The following is a 25,446-nucleotide window of genomic DNA, read 5'->3' as shown; positions in this document are numbered from 1 at the left end:
GGAACAGTGTGGTTGCAGTGTGCTCTTCCTCAGCTCTTCCTCCTCCTTTTCCTCCCCTGCTTCTTCTCCAAGAGTCTTAGATTTATTCTCTTGTCAGAGGCTGACCAGAGTGCTTGGTGACGCAGGGAGCTTGTAGCCTGTCTGCCAAGGAGAGCCGCTGTCTTGTGGCTGTATGTGTGTGAATTAATGGGTATCCAAGCATGTCTGGATGCTTTTTACATTGTGTTTGTGTGTGTGTGTGTGTGTGTGTGTGTGTGTGTGTGTGTGTGTGTGTGTGTGTGTGTGTGTGTGTGTTGGGGGGGAGGGCTCGGTGGAAGTACAAGCAGATGAAAAGATTGTAAAGTGCAGATTTCAACATGGTTAATAGAATCTGTTTTCCAGTGTTGCTATTCTTCTGTATTTGACGTATACACGTGTGTTCTACAGAACATGACGCTGAAGCGTGTGTGTTTTGTGTCTTGTGTTTTTTAGTCAAATAACTGTGCTTTGTCTGAATCTCGGTGTGCATATTAATTGATCATAAATTGAGCAGGTCAGAGGTGTGCGCACACGCTTTTTTTGTACTTACTGTTGAAATCTGCGTGTGTGTGTGTGTGTGTGTGTGTGAGAGAGAGAGTGTGTGTGTGTATTTATTTGACAGCTCTCATTGCTCCCACTGGAGTCGTGCAGAGTCCCCTTGCTATACTGCATTGCCCTCTCTCCCCCACCAGCACTCCCCTCTTCAGCCCAGCATCTGTAAATCAGCAGACCACACGCCAACAGATGCCCTATAAACCCCTGCCTCCTCCCTCCTCTCGCTTCCTTTGACCGCGAGTCCTTGAACAGGATGTCCCTCGCTTCTGACGTCTTTACGATTTGTTTAGCCGTTTGCTGTTTGCCTCCACGATTATTTCTGATCTCGGTGCGGCCGTAAACTGCACCGCTTCGACCAAGACGCTCCATCCCCAACACCATCATTAGAGAGGATTGCTGCTGCACTCTCTGATCCTTCAGAGACAGAAACACCCGCCACTTTTATTATTTTTATGTCCCAAGATAGCTAAATATACACTAAGCGTAACACAAACATGACTATATATGTTTAACACCCTTGGGAAGTGTTGAAGTTAAGCCAATGGCCACTTATCACATAGTCATTTACAAGTCTGTGTGATTGTTATTTGCTCTCTGCTTGATCAAATTAGATGCAGGTAGGAGTGAATTCCTGTGAAAACACCACAGATTCACTCCAGACTGCAGACTGCTTCTGTTAGCATCTGATTAGCAGACTGGAAACACAACCATCTGCAAGAGACACAAAGCAAGCGGCAGGTTCTGACCCTAGAAACACGACTCGTCTTCGTTTTCTGGGTCAGACGGTTAAGCCACCTGGATATTCTACATTTTTCCTCGTGAATTATTATGACTCATTGTGTATCACCTGCAGGTCCCACGGTGGCCAGCACCGCCTTGCCCGCAGCTGAGCACAGGTCATCCTGTGACAACACCGAGTTCGGCTGCTGCCCTGACGGCAAAACAGCATCCAGCACTCCAGAGGGCGCCAACTGTCCCTGTAAGTCAAACATCTTCTCAAAAACACCTTCCTGCCTTGAAATTACACAAATGTCAACCTCTTCCTTGCCCTCTGACGGGTTCCTTCCAATCTGCTGGTACTACATCAGGGGTTCTTAAACTATTTTGTATCAAAGGTTCGCTGGTAAATTTTGTCAGAAATCCAGAACAACTCCAGTAAATTGCACCCTCATAGATTTCCAGCTGTGAACACATTCATTTCTATGGTAACAGTACTTCTGGGGGCAGGTGAAGAGCTGCACGGTTTTGAGGAAATATCTGATGGCCATTATTTGTAACTGCTGTAAGCGTTATGATCTGTGAGATTGGAGGGAAGGTCAATTTTACATCGTTTCGTTTTCTTTTAAAAACTCTTTAACATTATTTTGGTTTAATTTTTGTGAATCAAGATATTTTCTAAAAGTCCGCAGAAGATGATGTGTAGGCAGGGCCTCTCTGCAAGACACAGTATTTCATTTAAACACTATTCTGACTCACAGTTAACCTTTAACAAATACAGCTCCTTTCTATAGTTTGAAAATTGCCGCACACCACATTTTGATTAATTTTGATTAATTGTGCAGGACTGCAGTACAGTAACACGATCCTTCCACTGGGTAATGTTGAGCTCATTCAGGGGAGATTTAATATCCAACAAAAAAGACCTATTTGATATAAATGTGGGAGTTGAAACCCCCTGAGTATAACACTGCCATCACACTTCAAGGTCAAAGAGTTGAAACCAAGAAAACTAACTTAAAACCCATTTTGGTAAGATGGTCTTTTCATTTTAGAAAATTGTTGTTCGTATGTTCATATTTCAAAAAGCTGAAAAATGAAGAAGAATGAATGGTTGTTCAGTGTCTGGTATAGTTGTCAAGGCTTTGGTAAATGTACCAGTTTAGAACATTCTTGAATGATATCCAGATATTTTACAACAGTAATTTGCATTTTTGGGGGGGAGTTCAGTTGTTTCCCACCTGCTTCCAGTCGTAATTACTAAGCTAAACTAAGCATCTCCTGATCACAACAAATAAGCACATTTCCCAAAATGTTAACCATTCTCTAAGTCCAAGTACAAATTAGTGTAACTTGTTTATCCCATCTTCATGCCATCCAACCATTCACTATTATATGGGTATATTATCAGTTAGCATAATAACGCTTTCCCTCCAAAACAAAACAAAATCTTTCGTCGTAGGTTTGTGGGAAATGGTGTTCATTAAAATCCCATAAACCCTGGATTCTCCTCTGTTTCTTTTCTAACTCCTCTGCTCTTTTTACCTTCGTTAATCTTTTGTGTTCAATCCATAATACTAATTTTTGATGCTTTGAAAACACCACATAATACCTCTTTCTGGAGTGGTAATATTATGCTATCTACAGGAAGCAGCCGGATGAGCAGGGGGGTATATTTTTTAACCCCAGTGAGAATGAATGTCACTCACTGATGTTACAATGCTACTTTCATAACTGGGCTGAATGCAGGACACGGGCAGATTTTGAACTCGTGCTACATGCCCAGAGACAACAGAAACAAGGCTGTGATAATGGAAACCTACGACCACCAGAATGCACTGCGCTGGTTGCCTTCCAACTACACCGCCAGGCCTCTTGTAACAGTTGCGTGTTCGTAATAAAACGTTGTCACTTTTGCACTTGTACTCTCCTGGCTTGGGTGAAAACATGACGGCCAGACGGTTTTGATGTTTGCTGTACAAGTGGTAACGATACAATGCTGGTAGGAAATGTGTTAAACCTCTCTTTAGACCGCAGCAGCCCTTGTTCATGAACACCTGACCATCATCCTACCCTGATATTTGTCATGCCCTGATCCACAGCCAGTTTCATTTTGTCTGTTTTTGAATGAAGTTTGGCTTTATACAAGCCTCAGCATCATATTTTTAGGCCCGTATTATTAACTGTCGCTGTCTAAATCCTGTTACTTCTTCACCTTTTCTCTTGTACTTTTAATCACAGCAGCCCCCCTACACACACACACACACACACTTCTCTTTTATCAGTCAGTGTCGCTGCTCAATATCTCCCTCTTGAACTATATTTCACTCTTTTTTCCCCTCTCCCAGCCCAGTCACTCTCAATCCAGTGTTGCATCAGTTCAGTTCTCAGAGGAGTTGAGCAGGGAGAGGGTTGAGAGACGTCCAAAAGCCAACAAGTGCTGTTGTAGCGATCAGTGCTTTCTGCCAGACTAGGTTCATAAAGATAAAGGGCTCCTCTCTTCTCTGTACTTGTCTATATCTCTCCCTCTATCTCAGCGCTGTTCTCTATTTGTCCCAGTAGTGTTAGGCTGGCTGGTTGTGAAAGCAGGGATTCTCTATGACTCCCCAGGGAGCCCCAGGTTGTGACTGGAGAGGGCTGAGTTACATAGCTGGCATGTGAGGGTCCCAAAGCTTTTTAATAAACCAGGGGAATTCACTGTCTCACACACACACACACACACACAAAACCATGATATGAGCCCACCTTTAGCCTCAGGATTGCTTTGACAACATCTAAGTGACAGCAGAGCACCACATCTGTCAAGGTCAATGACATCTGGCTCCAAAAGCTGTACCGCACAAGTGCACCTATCAGATATAAACATGAAAACAATTGTAATCAATTCTCTAAAACCTGTAAATATCTATTTCAGTAAGCAATGACAGCAGAGACGATCAATACTTCATTCAGCTCAAGTGTTACCAATAAAAGCAGACAGCATGAGGGGCTAATCAATCTGCCAGATCCTTTTCCTCCTGGGAAGGGATCAGCAGATCCTCCAGCTATTAGACGTGAAATGACACATCCCCCACGCTACAATATCCATCAGCCCGTCTCATTGTGGCGCGCAATTTATTTTGCCTGCTTCGGAGCAAACAGGAGTTATTGTTCACTGCTGTAATCTTCATATTTTATTGAAGCATCAAAGTGGGGGGATATACACACCATGGATGATCCAAAAACAGTGGACATCAGACTGGTTAGGGAAGTGTTAAAGGAGCCAAATTATACACAGACGTATTTGTGATATTGTTGCATTCAACCATGGAGATATCTTCCTTTATTATTAGCTTAATGTCTTGTTCACTGTTACAACTAAACAAGGTAACACCACTCACACCACATCAAAGATAATGGCGAGCAAATGCTCAGCGTTAATGGGCCGCTGAGCTCCAGCTACTGTAAACTGCTCCATATGCCAGTGGACATCTGACGCATCCATTACATTTTACAGTTCACAGAGTCCCTCTCTTTTTTTCTTGCTCTCCTTGTCAGCTGGAAAACCCCCCCCCTTCTGTTTATCTCCTCTGCAGATGAAAAGTCTGAATTCTTCTCTTTTTCGGTCTTCCCCCTCTCTTATTATTAGCCAAACATCACCCATTCACGTCTGTTTTATGACCGCCGTCACATCTGAATTGATGTGTGCTGCCTGTGAAAGTACTGTAAAGATGAGGAGTGTGTATGAGTGTGTGTGTGTCTGCAGGGTGTGCTGTCTCTTTCATGCAATTTTAAGCAGGCGGTGTCAGTCACTGGTCTGGCAGCATTAAGGAGACAATTACAGCTATCTTTCACGATAATCATACAAGTGCCGTTCCCATTCTCCCTGCTGTAGCTCAGGCAGGGGCAGCCATGATTGATTTGGGCAATTTGTTCTGTTGATTACGAGCGGCGTGGAATCCCGACATCAGCGCCTGACATACCCCTGAGTTCACACGCTCACGTGCGCACAGAAGCTGACTTCACTTTCAAACCCCTTTTCTTTCTGGAGAAGAAGAAACCGTATATTGAGCTGATTGATGTTGGGCAACGTAACCTCCAAAGTTGCACAGGGAGAATCTTCCTTTGCTGAGGAATGCACTTTTTGAGGGTGCCTGCAGGCTGTTTGATCCAAAGTGTGTGTGTGTGTGTGTGTGTGTGTGTGTGTGTGTGTGTGTGTGTGTGTGTGTGTGTGTGTGTGTGTGTTGTTTTTGTAGCATCTATTTGTCTGTCTAACTTGTTGTCTTTTTACTCAGCCCTCCATGCTTCGGCCAGCTTTTGGGACAATTCTCCGTCTGGTAAAAATTAAAAAAGGCCCATTTCTCCACCTTCTCTTCCTCCTTCCTTCTTGTGTTCCTTCCTTCTCTCATATCTCACAATCCACTTCTTCCACCATCACAACTGCCACCCTGTTCCAGCCAGACCCCACGCAATCAGCAACAAACTCACTAACCTCCCCCTCCCCTCAGACAAACACACAAACACACGATCCATCACTAACCCAGAACTGGCACGACCCCAAAACGATCACTGTGTGCGTGAAGGCAGCGGGAACAGAGATCTAGAGAAAGAGCTGTTTTGTTTCACTATCACATCCTCTTTCCTCACCTTCATCTCCCTCCAGCTACCATGAGATTCAGCGGTTACCTCCACTTGGATCAGGTGGAGGGACAGGAGATTTTCTACACCCCCGAGATGGAAGACCCCAAGTCGGAGCTATTTGGAGAGACGGCTCGCAGCATTGAGAGCGCCGTAAGTGCAATAGCAGCTGGAGTAACAGTAGTTTATAGAACTTAAAATTTAGATCTTAAATTTAACTGTCAAAGCCAGACTATGTCACATCTTACATTGTTCCATGTTGAAGATGAAGTGTGCGTGTATATCAAGAGTCCCTCGCAGTCACAAACCACTCCAAATTATTTTTAACCTCTGCATTGTACTTTTTTTGTTTCCCACTCAGCCAGCTTGGCTCTTATCTACTCGATTTTCAATTTCCAGCCACTGTTGGTTGACGTTATCAGTGGGGAAAAAAAGAGATAAACCCAGGGTGGCCTGCACCGAAAATCTTGTAAACTAGAGAGCGGATACTTTTTCAGGTGTTGAGCCACAAACACAACAGAAAGGAGAGTGAATATTAGGCTCTTAGACCTTTTACATGGGTTCTGGGGGGAATAATGACCCATACCGTAAGCACTGTTGCAGCTCACATGGCAATTGATGCGCTTGGTTGAGTTGGTCAGGTGCACAAATTCAAGCACAACAAATAAAAACACAACAGGTTCTCAGTTGTGTATGACGGAGCAGAGGGCTTTCTAATTGGTCAACCTGGAAGTGCTTTGGTCCAGATGTCTAACTAACATGGGATTTCACTTCTCCGTTTGTTACGTTGTGAGTCATTTTGTTTCCAGCCAGAAAAATGCGGCGCGCACCCCATTACTGAGTTTGCTTTACAGATCAGGGTTGGTGGCCCGCTAGTTTTCTCTTGGAAACGGACTGAGACCGATTAGGTGAGATTGCCCACGCCAGAGTATGATTACTGCTTTCAATCCTTCCAAAAGAACCACACCAGGAATTAATTTAAATGGACTAAAAGTTGCTGTAGTGAAAGTTGTCTAACCACATGAATGGTGGGACAGATCCTTCCACAGTAAACACAGGGGAATAGCTCGCTCAGAACACAGATGCTGCTGACTTTATACACTGCTGCTCTGTTGTTTAACACAGAATATTGTGTAAAAATCTGCTGTGAAAACAAACAGGGTGTAATAATAGTGGACCTTTTCTACAGCTCTATTTCAGGATTTCTGTGTAAAATGAAGATTTAGATTATTAAGTGACTAGAAAACAAATAAAACCTACAGCTCTATTTCAGAATTTTTGTGTAAAATGAAGATTTAGATTATTAAGTGACCAGAAAACAAATAAAACCTGCTCCTTCTAGTATGATCATCCGTCACGCAGCTTGTCCCGCTCCCCTCAAGTGTCTAAAAATAGATAAATGCAGCTTTAATGCAAGGCAACATGGCCACTCTGATTACCATGTGAGTTCTCTCCAGAATCTTCTCGTGCAAAAACTCCTGAAACAACATTTAAAGTATCACGAGGCACTAAAACTCTTCAGCAAGCCAGACTAATCAAAATCCTCCAGCTCCTTCAGGCAGGCTCAGACAGGTTTCATTGCCGCTTTTACAGACTTGACACTCTTGAAGCTGCTGAGTAATATTCTGCCACACCGGACTGGAGTGATTTCTCCACTCAGACATCTGATGGAAAAATAACAATGATAAAGAGCATATTTGCTGGCTGCGGTCAGAGAGGAACATACATCATATCACAGGAAGACAGTGTTTCCTGGCTCATATTTGACTTTTAATAAAGGGGGGATATTGGCGAACTGTTAAAGCAGGTGATCCTGAGGAAGGATTACAATGAGTGAAGTGCTTTTCGGAGAATCACTAGAATATCTGAGTGGCTCTTGGTGTTGCCGTAGTTATAGTTAAACTACATTACAATCAAAGGAAGACGATGAAGGTTTTCCACAAAAATAGACACATTAGTAAAGGACTTTCACATATTTGGTAGCTTTTTAATGATTGATGTAGCTCCTATCAAACACACATCAGTTTAAATCCCCCAAGTTTGGCCGGCCCAGAACGACACTGGGTCTGTGTAGCAATGACAGCTCTGCCCGGGCGGTTTACCCTCCACTACGCTGTAGCATATCTGTGTTGAGCTCAGACCTTTGAACAAATGTGTGTGTTGTGGAGCCAAGGCCCCGCTCCTCTGAAGAAACGGGGACATGCATGCGTGTACCAGCTGTTGAAACGGTGTCAGTAGCCCCCACGGGGACATAAACCTCACAGCGATTTGTGTGTGTGTGTGTGCGCGCGCGCGTGCGTGCGTGCGTGCGTGTGCACGCTTGTTTAAAGCTCTCAGTGCCTCTGAAGCCACTTGACAGTAACCACCCTCACTTCATCTCAAAACACATACACACACAGACATGAAGACAAACATGCACGAAGCACATACACAGATCTACAGTACACACACACAAAATCAAGCTACTGTATGACACTTGAGAATGCAGCTACCTGTGTTGTATCTCCACATTGGAGAGAAAAGACAGGATATGCATTTTTTAGATCAATGTGTCCATCATTTTTTCCACCCTTAACTCAGCCGGAGAGGATTTTGACTTCACTGTCACACCTCAGCCCGCAAATTAGAGGCACTCAGTGCATGAAGGAAATTATCTTCAACACAGAATCCCCATCCTGCACCGAATCATCAGAGCACCGTTGATCACGTCGACATTTGCCGTGCAGATCAACTGACTAGTGGTGTTTCAAAGTTTAGTATTAGATGAGAAAGCAGCAATGTGAAGGATAACTTTGTTGCATAATTCCACCGAAATTCAATCACTTCTTGACATGAAGCATTTTTTTCCATTACATGATCTCCCAGCTAAACAAAAGAAAAAATAAGGGAAGAACAGGTACTCTATCAGCGTAGATAAGTAACATCTAGTTCCAGCGTAATAGTTACAGCTATTGATTAATCTGCTGATTACTGTCACAATATACAGTGTGCGTCACTGTTTCCCAAAGCTCAAAATGTCAGTTCAAGACCCAAATACAAGGACCCATCCTTCCATCCATTTTGTATACTGCTTATCCATTAAGGGTCGCTGGGGGTGGGGGGCTGGAGCCTACCCCAACCGGCCACTCTACCTCCGAGCCATGCCGCCCAAAATACAAGGATATTTTCTATTATAGATGACAAGAAGTGACAAAATCCTCATATTAACAATTTTATGATCTGTAAATGTTTGACGTTTTTATTAAAAAAAAAAAAAAAAAAAAAGGCTGAAAAGATAAATTGATTATCAAAATATTTGGCATTTTACTCTGTTTTGGTCAAATACTCAATGAGCTGTTGCAGCTCCAGCTCAGAAAAATGTCTCTTAAATGAAACACAAAATTGGGGGGAGATTTCTTCCCACCGAGAGGATGATGCGCTAAAGTGGGTTAGCCGGCCATGTGGCTCCTGGGATGCTCAGCAGTTGAAATGAGGACAGGGCCGAGGAATTAACACTTGTTTCTTGTGACTTTCGAAGACTGTGTGTGTGTCTGTGTGTTTAGGTGTGAGTATGTGAATGACATGAATCCACTGTACTGAAAAGAGCATGAAAGTAGTCCAATTTGAAGATAAAGTATTGGCCTAGATTTTCCTTGCTAATGGCAGCTTCAGTCTTGTAGTATCACTGTTGGCTTTAAAAAAAAAGAACATTTCCATTGAACGCCCTCATGAAGCCCTTCTGGATGTTACATGCATAGCGTGACAATTCAGAGACGAAAACCAATCAGGAGTACATGTCGGGGCAGCACGACATTTATCTTAGCTCCACCCGAAAACTTGTTCCTATAATTAATGCCATGGCTGCTACGAAATGTCAATTTTTGCACCCTCACCCAATAGGTTTCCCTCTCTGCATCCCAACTTGAGAGACAGTCTTTCTTCCTCGGAGATACACTGCAGTCCTATGGAATTGATAGCGTGGAGCTCATTACCAGCCTCATTTATCATCTCTTCTGCCTGTCCGTTCTCCTCCCCTCACGCTCTCTATCTCCCCCTCTTTTATTTAGCTCAACGAGTTGTTCAGGAAGTCCGATGTGCACAAAGACTTCATGAGTGTTCGTGTCCGTAATCTGGCGCCCAGCAACTCCATCCTGGCTTTTGTCGAGGCCCACTTCAAACCAGGTGAGAACAGAAGGGCTGAGGGGGGAGAAAAAAGGAATACTAATGAGATGCAGAAACTAATCAAGAGATTTTCAAAACTTAGTGTGCGTTTGCTAAGTGCTTTTGAGGTTAGACTTTGTTCCCTTTCCAAATTCAGATGAAAATTAACATTCCATTTATTTCAAATATAATATATTTAGGATTGCTGTTGTATCTTTTAGATCTTTTTGATGTAATATCTTCAAGCACTGAATGTTTCACCAAATTGTCGCCCTTTTTTTGATGGAGTTAGTCATTTGTTCACGTAATGAGATTCTGGCTTGTGGTGCATTTCAGGACCTTTTAGTATTTCTTGTATCGTTAATGGTACAATTTGTGATCTGAGGCTAGATGTGGACTTTAAAACACAGCAAAGTCTCCTGTTTTTCCTCTATCATTGATTAAATCGTCCCGTCACATAGTGACATCAACTACTTATAAGTTAAAAACGTCGTCCTTATCTGTTAAAGGGACACTAGTTTTCACATTGACATTTAAAGGGTTCATGATGAAGTCCTCTGTGCTATACAAGACGGTATGTTTAAAACCTGGACCAGCTCCTTTTGCTCTGTACAAGACAGCAGCATCCCTGCTTCTCTCCTTCATTCATTTTATGAGCGTCATTTAGCGTCCTCCATACCCTTCATAAGGGGTAACGGTTGCCGTTAAGTGGTCGTCCTCCATGGCCAGTAAAGCGAACATCTGCAGCAAACATTATGAGAGCGATTCATCTGGGAAAAAAGCCGCACAAACCCGGCAGGTGGAGGACAAGTGGTCCCAGGGGACCCTCCACCTGTCATACACAGGGCTTTCTGATATATCCACTGTACCTCCAAAGGAGCACGGGTCCTGTGTTTGCTGAGGAGTGCTCCTGCGAGGCCTTGTCCTGAGTGGCTGTACCTCTTGTTTATTGTAGATACAAGATTCACGGTGGAGGACATCAAAGGAGCCCTGTTGAAACAGCTGCAGGTCTCCAAGGAGACCAGCATCGCCGTGAAGAAGCCGGAGGACGAGAATATTCGCTTCACCAACTATGGTAATACAGTGTGGACTTAACAGGAGTGTGTGGGGATTAATAAAATGAAAAGGGGTTTTAAGTTATTCATGAGGTGATTTAGCAAAAAATGTTCAGGTCCTGAATAGGACACGTGAATACTGCAGGCTCAACATCTTGAAGTCTCTTTGTCTAATTACCTTCATTCTCTCCGGGTCTGTTGACAGGCCTCTCCTCCATCCCCTACTTCACCACCACTACCACCACCACCACAGCGTCGGCAACCACTGCTGCTCCCACCACCACCACCAGGCCTCCAGCCACCACTCACTATTTCACCCGTCGCCCCCCCAGGCCCAACAGTAACAGGCGCACCACCACCTCAGTGCCAGATGCCACACCGCGCCCCACTACCGCAGCAGCAGCCTTCACCACAACCCAGCTGCCCCAGACCACCACCTACAGCCACGTCAGGGGAAAGTTCCAGAGGCCCTGTGACTCCCACCCCTGCCTCCACGGGGGAACGTGTGAGGAAGACGGCTCTGACTTCAGCTGCAAGTGCCCCTCGGGGAGGGGAGGCTCCGTGTGTGAGAAAGGTGGGTGTTTTCTGTTCTTATGAACATATCCAGGTCTGTTCCCTCTCCCAGATTTGTTATTACGCCAGAGAAAGTCTGAGCTTATTTCCCATTCATCTAAGAAAATGAGCTGGAACTTAATTTGGCACTGGCGCAATTAGAAGTTTCAAAGACACCACCGAAGGCTGATGGTTTACAGGGGGCTTACAGTGATTTTGCAGCGACTAAGAGGATTTTAGGTCCTCCACTTCCATTAGCTGATCTATAATATCTGCTAACCACATCCTCAAGTACTATAATTTATCTATAAAGCAGAAGAAACATCATAGAAAATCAAGTATTAAAGTAATATTTCATGGGGAAAAAAAGGGAACTATCTTTTATTACGCAGTAGTTTTGTCTAAGTGCGGCTTCATGAAGTGACAGCTTAAGTAGCTGTGTGAGTGATGACTCTCAGTTAGTGCTGGAATGTGTAAATTAAATCTTATGTGGTCACAGATGTAAATTTATTGGGTCATTTAAAGCAGCTCCCAATGGAGCAACGGCAATCAGAGCTCAGGACACAGCTTTATAAAAACATAGCAGCCAAGAGTGGAGGTGTGATTGAATCAGACACATTGCTCCTCGGTGGTTGCGCCTCAAACTCATCTCAAGTGATTCAGACAGGTTCAACACCTCTGAAGTGAGCCACCGCTGAGCCGTTCACCAAAGGCAACAGTGAATCCAATCAGCACCACTGAGAAAATCATAAGTCTGGGAGAACTTCTGGAGAACTGGCTCGCCTCTTCTCTCTTACCCTATTTTGGGTTTTTTTTTATTTGTCTTGTTTTTTTTTGTTTTTTTTTGAGGAAGAGTAGCAACCTCACGCAGCTGCATCTTAAGATAATTGACAGTAATTGCTTTGATGGGGATTAGCTGGTGAGAATCGCTGTGTGTGTTTGAGTTGGAGTGGCTAAGTGAAGTCACGCACACACTCGCACTAGCCTCCGTTGGATCAATCAAATCATTACGATAGAGGGAGCTCATCAGATGCCATTCTCCTCGGAGAGACGGACAGAAAGACGGATGGACCCGGGGGAGAAAATGGATGATAATAATCATAATTATCGAGTGGCAGAAAAACAAAGGTTTCCTTTGCATGCGCGTGTATGTTTGTGTGCGTGTGTCTGTGTGTGGGAGTTAAGAGTTCTGCTCCTCCTCTTTCCTGACCTTCTCCTCTTGATCAACCCATCAAGCGTCTCAGAAAAGCATCACTCCCTAAATAAACTGGTAAAGGCTCATTTTTCTCTCAAGACACACCCCCGCACTCATTTAACTATTCACGTTAAACGCCTGTTACAGTACGATGATGTGTATCACATGGCAACTTCAGAACTGACTTTTTGTCTTCCTCCACAGTGATCAAGTACTTCATCCCATCATTCGGTGGCCAGTCCTACTTGGCATTCCCCACCATGAGTGCCTACCACACTGTTCGTATTGCCATGGAGTTCAGAGCCTCGGAGGCGACGGGCATCCTGCTCTACAACGGCCAAGAAGGCAAGAAGGACTTCATCTCTCTGGCTTTGGTCAACGGCAAGGTGGAGCTGAGGTGAGCGCCGGCAGGGTTACAAGAGGCAGCAACGTTGTTGGCTGTTGAATCTGCTGCTTCTGTTTGATTATATTTGTTGAGATTTTAATGACCCCCATGAGGAAACGGGGCTATTGCAGCAGCAGCAGCAGCAGCAGCAGCTGAGAGAGGGTGTTGATAAGAATAAAACAAATAGAGCGCAATGAATGAATGAATAATGAGGCAAATGATAACAGCAAGTAAACAAGTTGGAAACTGCCAGAAAATAAATAAAAAGATACACAAGCTCGTTGGCAGATTTGCAGGTTAAAGCTGTGGAAGCAAAGCTGTTTGTGGTTGTGTTTGGTGGAAACATACGCGCAGAAATATGGGATTCTGCTGTGTTTGGTGCATCAGAACTGGAGTAACATACTGTGTCAGCAAAGATCGCTATCAAAGTGACATTCTTCAACATGCCCCTGTTCTCCGGTTCTCTAATAGTGAGTGAGAACGCCACAGCAAACACAGCACAGCTACAACTAAAACACACTTCTCGAAAAGAACAGATAAACATGTGTCCAACATATAATTGAAATCTGGCATTGTTATTCAGTGGATAGCTTCCCATGATGCCCGTGGTCTCGACTGTCTCTTCCTCTTTACACAAGAACAAGTGTCTCAAGCACAGCGATGTGGATCAGAGGAGTGACATGAGAGTGTCATGTCAAGTTCTGTCACAATCCAAAATCCTCCATAGGATCCTTGCCTGTCTGTCGGCCATCACGTTCAAATACCTCATCCACATCTAAATCAACAAAATACACATTCAGGAAATAGATTTTTGGCAGCAGTTCCTTGATGTTGCAGGCGACTAATTGGGCCTCCACTAAGATTTAGTATAACTTCTGTAAACATACCAAAACACGCCTCCTTGCACCACTTGACAGTTTTAATGAAGGATATGTTCAGTGATGTTATGAGACCCTGATAAAAGCATCCAAGCTCTGGGGAAACATGAACACTTAGTGGATTAACTTTGACAGGGACAGTTGACCAATATCTTTTTACTGCAGCTGTTTGTGGGAGCCTTTCATGGAGTTCTCACTCTATATTGGAACAATTGAAATAAGTTCAACATAAACACATTGGAACAGAGGTTCCAGTTTGTGACTGTGAGGCACGAGAAATGTCTCAGCCATCTTGGATCATGCTGAGATTCGAACAATAGGCTACACACAGTCTGTTTGTTTTCATGCCAGAAACCTGCATCGGTCCCCCCTCAGTGGAATTACTGTATACACAGACAAAATCCTTCAGATTGATGCAGAGGCTTCAGGAGAGACACACAGAGGCTCTAATTAGAGATTCTGCTGTGCTCTGGACTTATTATTTCCAACACCATCCACTTGCTTCATATTTTGGCTCCTTCATTTCACCTTGACCCCTCGGAGCCCTTTCAGTCCCTCTCCACTTGGCCAGGTTAGATTTCTCTATTCAGAGAGAAATCAATAGCAAACTAAAGGAGATCATTAGTCACTTGTGCTTTTGCATTGGTGCTGCGCCTCAATTCCAGAAATACAGCTGTGAGATTACCACCCACAGCTCTGCAAATCCAAGACGTGGGGAGAAGAACTAATTATCGGTGGCAGATAATTGCACTCAGGTTGCGCTAATACTACCATGTGTGTGGGTTCACATGCACGACAGCTCTTTTCTGTGAGGATTTGGCTTCTTTTTTTTTTTTTTTCTTCAATGAAACCTCATTAGATAAAAGGTTGAATCAAACAGAGTGTGTGAAAGATTTTTTCCAAGGGAGTAGCTGCCTTCATTCCAGTCACATATGGAATCCCAAATGGGAAGTCTCACACCTTCTTTCTCTCAAAATTCTCTGTCTTGTGCAGCCACATTAGCATATTTGTTCCCCTCATTAGGTGGTGCTCCATGGAGAACAAACATATTCTGTGGATAAATAAACTTCACTACTGTTGCCAGCTGATGTTTGTGGAATCTTGCTCACTGAAAAATTCATCTCTAACTCTCTGGCATTCCTCCTCCGCAGGTTCAACACAGGTTCAGGCACTGGCATCGTGGTCAGCAAAGTAGCAATCAGTCACGGCCGCTGGCATCAGCTGGTGGTGACTCGCAATCGGCGCAACGCCATGCTCAGCGTGGACAATGAGCCACACATCGAGGGCGAGAGTCCACGCGGTACAGACGGCCTCAACCTGGACACCCACCTGTTCATCGGAGGAGTTCTTCAGGAAATGAAGCAGGAGTAAGACTTGTAATATTTTTAGAGTGATCGTGAATCCAGTATCACTCTAATCACGAACACTTAAGGGATCTTTGTCCATTTTGTTGAAGGATTCTGACATTTTCATGGAGTTTCCTACTTACTCCTTCCGCCTGATGCAAAATTTGAGCATCAGTTTTTGGCTAAATGAAAATAAACAGAGGGCGCTCAGATATGACATCATCAGATCCAGATCTGGATACTTATCAGTTATAAAATGGAATAGTTTGCTCCTCAGCCTCCTGTCAGGACTGTCAATTCACCAAATTTCACCAAATTTTATCCTCAACTGTCTTGCTAACAGACAATCAAATGCCAGTGATGACCTGACCTCCCAGCCAGAGGTAGAATTTGCATAATAAAGTACATTTTGACACTTTTTTTTTAACAACTAAATGAGACCAGTAACAATGTAGGATCCGCCCACTGATCCTATGAAATCAGGCAATATCATGATATTTGTACTTCAGTCATTTGGATGCAGTGAAACAATATCGACTGGAGGTTTTAAAAGTATCCCTGTAATAATATAAGTATTGGAAGGCCTTTGCTGTTGTTCTTTTTCTGCCTGATTATGGCTGCACTGCTAGATGACTAGATTACTAAACTCAAGCAGTTTGTAATCCAGCCTTGCACACTGCCAGGGGTGTAGATCAATTTTCTTAGTTGGCTAAAGCTTTTCTATCTAGAAAAACTAGGAAAAAAAAACAAACAAACTACAGTATCACTTCCTAAGTTTGATGAAAATCTGTATCATAAGTATCAGCATTAGCCATCGCATACATGCATTTTTTTGCTTGCTTGTTTTATGCAGAGCTGTGTGTTTTCAAAGGTGGGTCATTATTGTCCGTGCACCCCCTCCCTCCTCTCTGCTCTTCAGTGTAGGGGAGAGGACAGCTGTGGCCGCGGGTCTGGTGGGCTGCATCCGCTTGCTGGATGTCAACAACCGGGTGCTTAACCTGCAGGAGCACGATGGTGACAGTCTGTATGGCAGCGGTGTGGGTGAATGTGGCAACAACCCGTGCCAGCCAAATCCCTGCAAGAATGGAGGAGCGTGCCAGGTCAAGGAAGCAGAGATGTTCCACTGCAAGTGCAGCAAAGGATTCTGGGGTAAGTCGGCGACATGAGGAAGTCTGAACACCAAAGCCTGTTGTGTTCATGCTTTTATTTTAATTTGCAGTCTCTTCCTACCTTGTGGTTTTCTCTGTGCTCACATATCCTAAGCCAGCGTGACAGTCTGATTTGACAGTAACTTAGCGCCGGAGGTCATTTAGCGAACACCAGTGCTATCAAATATGTGTCCAACACAGAAATAAGAGATTAAATGTTTACGCTCCTCAGAGGACATGAAAATGTCCACCAAATTGGAATGAATTAATTGGCCTTTGGCCTACAGTATCTCTACTTCCACATCACTTGCTCCTCCTTTGCTTCCTCCAGCAGATGCCAACTAACAAGCAACTGAGAGAAAATAAAGAACACACACCAGCGGGGCCTAGTCATGCGTGGCGTGGCCCTCACCGGTATCGCAGCCTGCTGTAGGGAGTTTCTCATCAGAACCAAATTAATTGTCATAGTAAACTTTTATGCTTTAATGTTAAAGGATCTTATAGCCACAGTAGTAAGAGGCATTTAAAATGTTGAGATTTAATGTTTCCTTATTTTTGCCTTTCATGTCAGAGGCTGCTTTGTGGTCTGTTGGTACTCAGAAGCCTGCAAATAAGATAACGGCGCACTCTGAAGAGGCATCACTGTGATCAGAATGAATGGTGATAATGAGATTTGGACTGTTTTGTCTTCACGTCAAAAATATTGGCCAAGGTGGCTGGTTTCGAAGAGAGTGACGGATCACAAACGGACAGAGGAAAGGAGGTGGAGAGAGTTTTGGACATGTCAAGACAGCTGGATAAAAGAGAGAAGCGAAAAGGAATTAGAGCTCAAAAGATGTGAGAGAAATCAAAAACAGCTGTGGTAGGGAAGAAGTGAGAACACAGGATAAAAGATGTATCTAAAAGTGGGTGTAAGGGGAAAATGGTGGAGCCCTGTGAGCCCAGCAGGGATGGGGTTCATTAAAGTGCTCTCCTCACCACGGGCTCTGACTGCTGAAATAATGACGGCTGGATTCAGATGGGCTGTGGCAGAGGGCAAAACCATCATCCACCAGATGCCTCTCGGCTTTGGCCCAGGAACATGGCCACATGGTGGGGAGGCCCTGCGCTGTTTAATCTGGATGTGTAATATTTCCAAATCCTATTAGACAATGACCTCCATTACAAAGGAAATCCTCTACCCCATTTTTCTCCCCCATGTTTTGAATTGGCCTTCTACAAGTTGCAGTAAATGGAAAAGTGGTGGTATTCTGATGGTGGATTTATGTGTTTGTATAGGTCCAACTTGTGCTGATGTCCATGATCCATGCGAGCCCAACAGGTGCCACCCATCCTCCCTGTGCCAGGCTTTGCCCGAGGGAGGCTACAAGTGTGAATGTCCAATGGGACGTGAAGGGAGACACTGCGAGAAAGGTAATCGGACGCTTAATCCATCCCCTCACACCAGTTACTATGTTGTTCAGCAAACAGCAGCAGCAGGGTTTTGGTCTGGAGACAGTTGAGTAGTATCCTCTGTAAAAAAAAAAAAAAAAAAAATGTTGCCTCTCTTCCTCTCCTTTACTTTCCGCCCTGTGACATTTCCATCCATCTTGAACTGAAAAGGCAGATCAAACGCAGAAAGCAGGAAGAGGAGACGGCTTGAACCTTCAGGGTGGGTGGGGATAGGAGAGATTGTGGGTTGCGGAACTGAGGTAGATGATTGGCCCCGTCGGGCCGCTCACCGCATTGACTCGGCTACGGTTGTTAGCGAGCAGCGAAGCCGGATCCTTCCTCCATTTCCTCCCTCCCCTGTCTATCCGCCCACAGGTGTTGTGTTCAAACATGTTTGTTGCTACTTAGCTCCACATGGCAGAGACAGGCCGCAGCTGGGGAAAAGACCAGAGCACGCCTCAGCTGCTTTTGAAGTTCATCATTAGTGCTTTTGCCGTTGTCGTATTTTGAAGTCTTCCCATATTTTTTCCCCTCCCTGCCTTTTGGGCTTTGTCGTGAATGTTTGCAGAAGTTGACTTCTTCAACTGAATGAAAGAGAATAAACTCTTCTGCACATTGTTAACAAAAGAGAAACATGCACCCTGACACCCTAAATTCAGGGGAATCCAGAAAAAAACCCAAATGAGAATAGCCTCCTCCCAGGGCCCCCAAGTCCCAGTTAGCAGGTGATTAAAATAAATTGAGGTGAACCAAAATCGATGTTGTGCGGGCGAGAGCGTCTCCCATTCCAAAAGGCTATTTTTTCACAGGAATCAATGAGATGACTAATCGCATCAGTCCTCCCTGCCTGCTGTGATTAATGGACGCGTCAGTCAGCTGGAGTGTCAGCCCCAGACAGGAGCTCACAGATAAAGCAGCAGCCAGGCAGACATAACCTCCGAGGGCTGCGCTCCCAGTTGTTAAAATACAGGTAGCTTAGCGTCCACACGTCGGGGAACCAAAGGTAAATTAGTCGCAATATTGTGTGCGCGTGTTGAGCCAAGCTGTGGTCGCCATTTTAATTCTGCTTCACTGCCACAGTATTCCCCATCAAGGACTTTTCTCAAGGGTGTTCCTATATTATTGAACAGCCTACTTTCTTTACTGCTTTTACTCTGATAGTTTAAACCATTACAATTTAGAAATGAAAGCAGGATCAGCTGAACTCAGACAGTCCTTGAAAAGTAACTGCGGGGGTGGCGGAGTGGGGATGTTGCTTTTTAGCAGTGTTGTACAGTCAGTTACATTAGGAACAGTGTGTGTGTGTGTGTGTGTGTGTGTTTGTTCTTGTCCTTGCAGCATACTGAGGACTAGAATACGTATTTAACCAACAGATAGAGGACATTTTTGGAAAGTGAGGACATTTTAGCCGGTCCTCACATCTTCAAAGGGCCATTTGAGGGTCAAGACTTGGTTTTAGGGTCGAGGTTAGAATGAGGTTCTGGTTAGGTTTAGGGTCAAGGTTAAGTTCAGGCAGTCAGTTGAGATGGTTAGGTTTAGGGTGAGGGGCTATGGAATGCATCGTATCAATGAAAAGACTCACAAAGATATAAGTACAAGGATGTGTGTGCATGTGCGTGTGTGTTATCTTTGTGAGGAGTTTTAAACCATCTTAGCGAGGACATTGTGCATTTAAAGTACAGATTATGATAAGGGTCAAGGTTATACACTTAGTTGCTACGGTTATACCAATGAATGTCCTTGCTGCTGCAAGAAATTATTTGTGTGTGAGTGTGTATGTGTGTATTTGCTTTTGTACAGATAGAGTGAGTGTGTCTGTGTTAAAGATCCCTGATTCACTACGCAAAGGCTGATTGATTGCGGGTGTATAGTTGTGTGTATGTGGGGGTGTGCGGGGTGCCTTGCAGATGGACCAAATTTATGTGCATTTTAGCTGCTTTGTTATTGCAATTCCTCATTTTATATTGTTTTGATGGGTTTTATAGCAACTATTAACTAGGTAGCACTTCTCAATTATAAAAACAAAATTACCTCAGAGCTCACCATCAGCAACAACAATAGCTGCCAACAACTCCCCAAGTGCCGCTTCTGAGACGTTTATTAGCATTTCAGCCGAAGATGACAGAAAAAAGTTCACCAACTTTTCTTGGTCATCAACTTTCAAACAGCCTCCCCACCCTTGTCCACGTATCAGCTGGTTTCCTTGGGAGTTCAGCTCCGTCGAGTGACTTGACATCTCCGTTAGTCTAATATAGTTCTCTTTACTGCACTTGTGGTATGTGCTAAGACTATTTTTCACCCTCCTCGGCGTGGGTGCCATCATCATTAGCAGTCTTGTGCACAATAGCTAATTAGCTTTCTCATCTCCGTCTGCCTTCTCATCCTGACTCAACTCCGCTAATCCCAGCCAATTACGAATAAAAGCTTTCTTGCCAGCAACATAGGTATGTGTATTAGTCTGTGTGTATGTGTGTGTGTGAGCATCGAGCGTTGCAGTATGTTCTAGCACAACACCATAAACACATACCCTCGGGTGACTCTTGATTTCTAATGTCAAGCCACTCAATAGAAGGAAGACACAGTGCCTGTGCCAGAAACGGGACATCCAGCAGACACAGGCTCATGGTGAAGACATGCATTTGTAGAAAGGACCTGCCAAAACACAATGGCTGCATTATTTCATGGGTCCCGGATGTGGTGTTAAAATCTACATGCCTTCAAAGGGTCTCTGTCAGACTGTGCCGCGCTGTGTAATCACTCTGACATACGGGCTTTACTTCTTTTTTTTTTTGTTTGTTTGAATATCTGTGAAGAGAAAGTCTTAATCCCTGAGGTTATGAAAACACAAATCCATCTCTTCCTGTGAACGCTGACAGGTCTCTCAAAGATGCATCGACTATTAAACACAGCACCTGCACATATCGTCTTTGTTTTTCCAGTGGCTGAGAGGAGAGGAGCTTACATGCCTCAATTCAGTGGAGACTCTTACTTGGAGCTGAAGGGGCTGCATCTCTACGGCCATGATCTGCGGTAAGTCCCATGGCTCTCAGCCAAGTCTGGTATTTATTACAAAACATTGGCTATTGTGAAGTTTTCACTGGCTGAGCTTGTTCTGTGCTTCAGTCATAGCGACCTTCTTAAAACCTGAGCTGCACTTCAACCAGACCTGAGCGCGAAGCTTATATAGCATCTTTCATCCCTCATTTTCATGTGTATGAGTATCAGTCACGAGCAAACAAGCACCTTTTGTTCTATCACAGGGGTCTATAAGCGTGTCTCTCTCCCTGCAGTCAAAAACTCAGCATGACAGTGGTTCTTATGGCCAATGACACCAACGGTTTGATCTTCTACAACGGCCAGAAATCAGACGGAAAAGGAGACTTCATCTCTCTGTCCCTCAATGAAGGGATCCTGGAGTTCCGTTATGACCTGGGCAAGGGACCTGCTACCATCAGGTCAGCATTCACCTCCTCTAGTCTACATAAGGGGTTGCCAGAGTCTGTGCAATGTTTCCAAGCTGATCTCAAGAAATATCAGCCCCTTATGAGCCCGTAGTGACACAGTCACCAACAAATGAAACAGTGTAATAGTATTGTTGTACTAATAAACACACATGAGCACAAATATCCATGAAGGTTGCAGAGCCATACATTCATTTAAATTCATACGTGGAAGAATTAATGCACCAAACTAGATTTAGAGATGAGGGCCAATGCACACGAACTAGAACTACGGCAACATCAAAGAGGGAACTGACTGGAGCTCACAGATCTTAAAAAAGTCTTGAGTAGGTGCAAGAAAATCACTAACACAGTCTTCTGTGGTAATCACGCTGAAGGAGACTGTGTCAAAACGTTAGTGATTTTCTTGCACCTAATGAAGACTTTTTTTGATGATCCTTGAGCTCCACTTTTCTCCTTCTTTGATACATTTAAATCCCATTTTCTCTTAGAATCAATTTAAATCATTAAAATAGGTTTTGCTTTTGGATTGCACAACATCTATAAATAGACCAACTACTCGTGATCAGGTTTTTAATGCAGCGTATTTTTAAAGGATCCTGATACAAGTACACACTTTCTTTTCAATAGAAATACGGACACTTTGAGAAAAAAAGAAGACGCTGGCCAAAGTTTCACTAAAGTAAAAACGGGCTCAAAGTTTAAAGGAGTCCTTTGAAGGACATCCAGTGGCTGTTTTTGTACAAAGTTAACGGCTCCTCACATAATGGGTAAGGGTCAGAGCCTCATGCGCTGTTCAGCATGATTTAAAAGGTAATACAGAAGTGGAGGGAAATATCTATGAGGGTGTGGGAGGCTGAGGGTTATAAATTGGAGAAAATAATTCCTTCAGATGGGCTTGGATGGTGACAGAGCCAGTCAGCGGATCATTAGAACGTGTGCAGTGATACCAAATAAAGATAATGGGCGATTCCCCTCAAATGTACTTAGGCTAACATCTGTTAGAAAAATCTAAGGTGTGGAAAGTTCTCTACTTATGTGCAAAATATTTGTACTGTGTTACTTCCCATTTTTGGACATGTTTGTGTGTGTGATTCAGGAGTAAAGAACCTATCCAGCTTAACGTGTGGAACATCATCAACCTGGAGCGTTCCAACCGCAAAGGAGAGATTATGGTGAACAAGAAGGACGCTGTGCGAGGGGAGGCACCGGTAAGAAAGCGCAAGTTAGCGAGCTAGTGCTAACGGTAATCTTGCGTCTGGCATGCAGGGCTAAGGGACCGACTATATGCCATGCTTAGCGTTGCTTGTGCTATATATACTGTATTTGTTTGATCATCTGCGTCTTCCAATCACGTCATCGCCACAACCTCCAGCTTTAGTGATACTTTCTGAGTTCAGCTTGCTGCTTCGGGCACAGTTGAATCAGGAAACTTTGCCCCTTTTGCTGAGGTTACCGCACTGCTACACACCATGTGGTTCCGCTGGAAAGATTTGCTGAAAATATCTCCTGACATCCATCAGAGTGTGAGGGAGGGCTCCAGATGTAGAGGCCCAATTTGACAAGCTATCTTAATTTTTGAAGTCTTGAAATCCTACCTTTCCTTTTTATAACTTCAGCCTTTCATCATGCTGAAATACTGGACATATTACTCTGAAAAAGCAGAAATAGCTGAAACTACAATAGTCAGTCTGATAAATTGAGCCTGAGGTGGCATCTGGAGAGTTTTACCCCGCATCTAGACCAATAAAGCAGATACATGCTTCCAAATGAGGATGATCTAATGGCCTGATAAACCTCTAAGTCAGCCAATTATATTAAACAGCATAATTTGCATTTATGAACATGCACTCTGTCAGCTCCGTCATCTTCCCCTAGAAGACACAACACTTTTTTTCCTCTCACCGCTTCGTCCTTCCCCCTCCTCCTGCCATCTTCTGTATGGTAATTGTGTTGTACTCCAGCAACAGAAAATCTTATTAAAAGAGCAGAGCAAGAAGGAAAAATAAAAGGCAAAGATGGGTGGGGGTGTCTGAGGGGAAGCAAAGGATGAGCTGAGACTAGTTATGTAGCTCAGTGTATTGAGCCCAGCGCTCTGCTAATTCTCTCCCATTCCTGCTTTAAGAGCTGGGAGGGAGTTACAGCATGCTTTGCTCAGACAAGCCCATATCATCTCAAGAGTGGACACACACACACACACACATATATACACACACGTATGGATATACACTATATTACATGCTGGGAGTGTTCATCATATCAAAGACAGCTGTGGCTGCCAGTGTGATGAAGCACACACTTTCAAAGGTACAGATAGGAGGACTCAAACTCTACTTCAGCTCTCATATAATGGCAGCAGGCGGTAGGTGAGATTGGGTTGAGGGACATTACTCACAGTCTCTCCTCCATGTTTTTCTTTTCATCTTTTCTTAATGATACCATCTGCTTTATGCATGCTCCTATTTGCATATGTGTAAACACTCTTTCTGTTTGAGTGTGTATCCATATAAGTATGTACCCCAAAAAAAAAAGCGCAGGTTCTTCATATTTAACGTACTGATCTCACCTCTCCGTGCTACACTGCTGTTATGTTTAATATTCTCACAGATGAGCCTTGTGTGTGTGTGTGTGTGTGTGTGTGTGTGTGTGTGTGTGTGTTTGTCTGTCTGTGTGTGAGAGTCTCTGTGTCTGTGTGTACGTGAAGGTAGATTCTACATGTGCATGTTTTATGGGCTTTTGCGCTCGCCTAGCTCTGCATGCTTCACTGTGCACAGACACGTACTAGTCTTCCCCTAATAACTCTCTTCCTCCTTATTTTTTTCCTCTATGATGTGCTGTCTGGAAATAAGAAATCACGCAAGGTAATGAGAGTCCCAGTCACACCTTAGCCCATATTTCATTTGAGTCGTTCACGCCGTCCTCTCACCCCCATCTCTCCATGCAACAATAGCACAGAGAAAAAGGTACTTCTGCAGAGTGGCGGGCAGCTTTTAAGGTGCCAGTTCTGTGGAACAACTTTGCCATTTCATAAGCCCATACACACTCTGTGCTGAAGCTGAGATGCTTGGAGAGAACACGGTTTGGCTTTCACCTCGGTCCATCTGCTGTGGGGGTGGAACGGGGTGTGAAGGTGGGAGGGAAGAGGGGAAGGAGGTAGTCATCTTTGTGACAGCTATTGTTTTTAGCAACAAAGAAACGTCTTCATTAGTGGTGGCGTAGGTGGGGATATCACGCCAGTGCGAAAGTGAGAGCAAAGACGGTGGAGGCGAGCGAAGGGGAGGATATATACCGTAGGAGACAGCGAGATGCCAAGCCAAGCCGGGTTGTTCCTTTGTCATCTGCTCTCACTTCTTTTGGAACAAAACTCAGTAATATCATAAAGTCGTTCCTTCTTTCACCAACTCGCTAGCCCATAACAACACGACAACACTTGCTGAACATCACCACACACTGTCCTTTTCCACCAGGTATGGATTATTACCTGTTTGACAAAACAGAACAAGATGCACTGCCTCATTGCGTGAAATCTCACTTTAGTGTCATAGGAAAGTATTTTGTTGCAGTGTGTCACATTATCAAAACATTTCAAGTGCTAGAACAGCTTCACTTTACATCTTCTACCTGCAGAGTGAGCAAATGGTGTAGAGCAGCGAGGCCTTCATAAAGAGCCTGATGTGGCTCTCCTGCAGGTGATTGGCTAAGCTTAGAGGCAGCAGCCGCAGCTGGGTCCAGCAACTTTGGCCAGAGTCCCCGCCCTGTCTCTGTTGGAAGCAGCTCAAGGTGCAGTGACACAGCCTCCGGGCTCCAGCCAAGCTCTGCTGCCTCCTGCACTCCAAATCCCATCCTAAATAAAAGCCGGGCTGTTGCCAGCTTGCCTGTACAAAGCCTGTTTATTTGGCCCCTTCCATCATTTTTCCAGCAATTAACTCCACTTTACCCCTCAGGCAA

The 25,446-nt window shown here is 44.2% G+C and overlaps 1 protein-coding gene across 4 annotated transcripts in view; it reads left to right on the top strand.

The window, feature by feature from the left end:
* Nucleotides 1-25,446, top strand: part of agrn (agrin) — a 250,892-nt gene that overhangs the window by 210,791 nt on the left and 14,655 nt on the right. For all 4 annotated transcript variants that reach the window (XM_086214149.1, XM_086214151.1, XM_086214148.1 and 1 more), the window contains 12 exons: nucleotides 1,427-1,552; nucleotides 5,933-6,060; nucleotides 9,954-10,068; nucleotides 11,003-11,122; nucleotides 11,308-11,676; nucleotides 13,054-13,246; nucleotides 15,264-15,479; nucleotides 16,378-16,607; nucleotides 17,885-18,019; nucleotides 20,977-21,067; nucleotides 21,328-21,492; nucleotides 22,598-22,709. In XM_086214149.1, coding sequence (XP_086070275.1) covers nucleotides 1,427-1,552; nucleotides 5,933-6,060; nucleotides 9,954-10,068; nucleotides 11,003-11,122; nucleotides 11,308-11,676; nucleotides 13,054-13,246; nucleotides 15,264-15,479; nucleotides 16,378-16,607; nucleotides 17,885-18,019; nucleotides 20,977-21,067; nucleotides 21,328-21,492; nucleotides 22,598-22,709 — 2,000 coding nt within the window. The remainder of the gene's footprint in view (nucleotides 1-1,426; nucleotides 1,553-5,932; nucleotides 6,061-9,953; nucleotides 10,069-11,002; nucleotides 11,123-11,307; nucleotides 11,677-13,053; nucleotides 13,247-15,263; nucleotides 15,480-16,377; nucleotides 16,608-17,884; nucleotides 18,020-20,976; nucleotides 21,068-21,327; nucleotides 21,493-22,597; nucleotides 22,710-25,446) is intronic.

The sequence above is a fragment of the Aulostomus chinensis genome, chromosome 9, assembly GCF_037954235.1.
Source record: "Aulostomus chinensis isolate RoL2024-O1b breed Wild chromosome 9, RoL_Achi_v1.0, whole genome shotgun sequence".
NCBI lineage: Eukaryota > Metazoa > Chordata > Actinopteri > Syngnathiformes > Aulostomidae > Aulostomus > Aulostomus chinensis.
The sequence above is the reverse complement of the archived record's forward strand: the minus strand, read 5'-3'. Positions and strand labels throughout refer to the sequence as shown.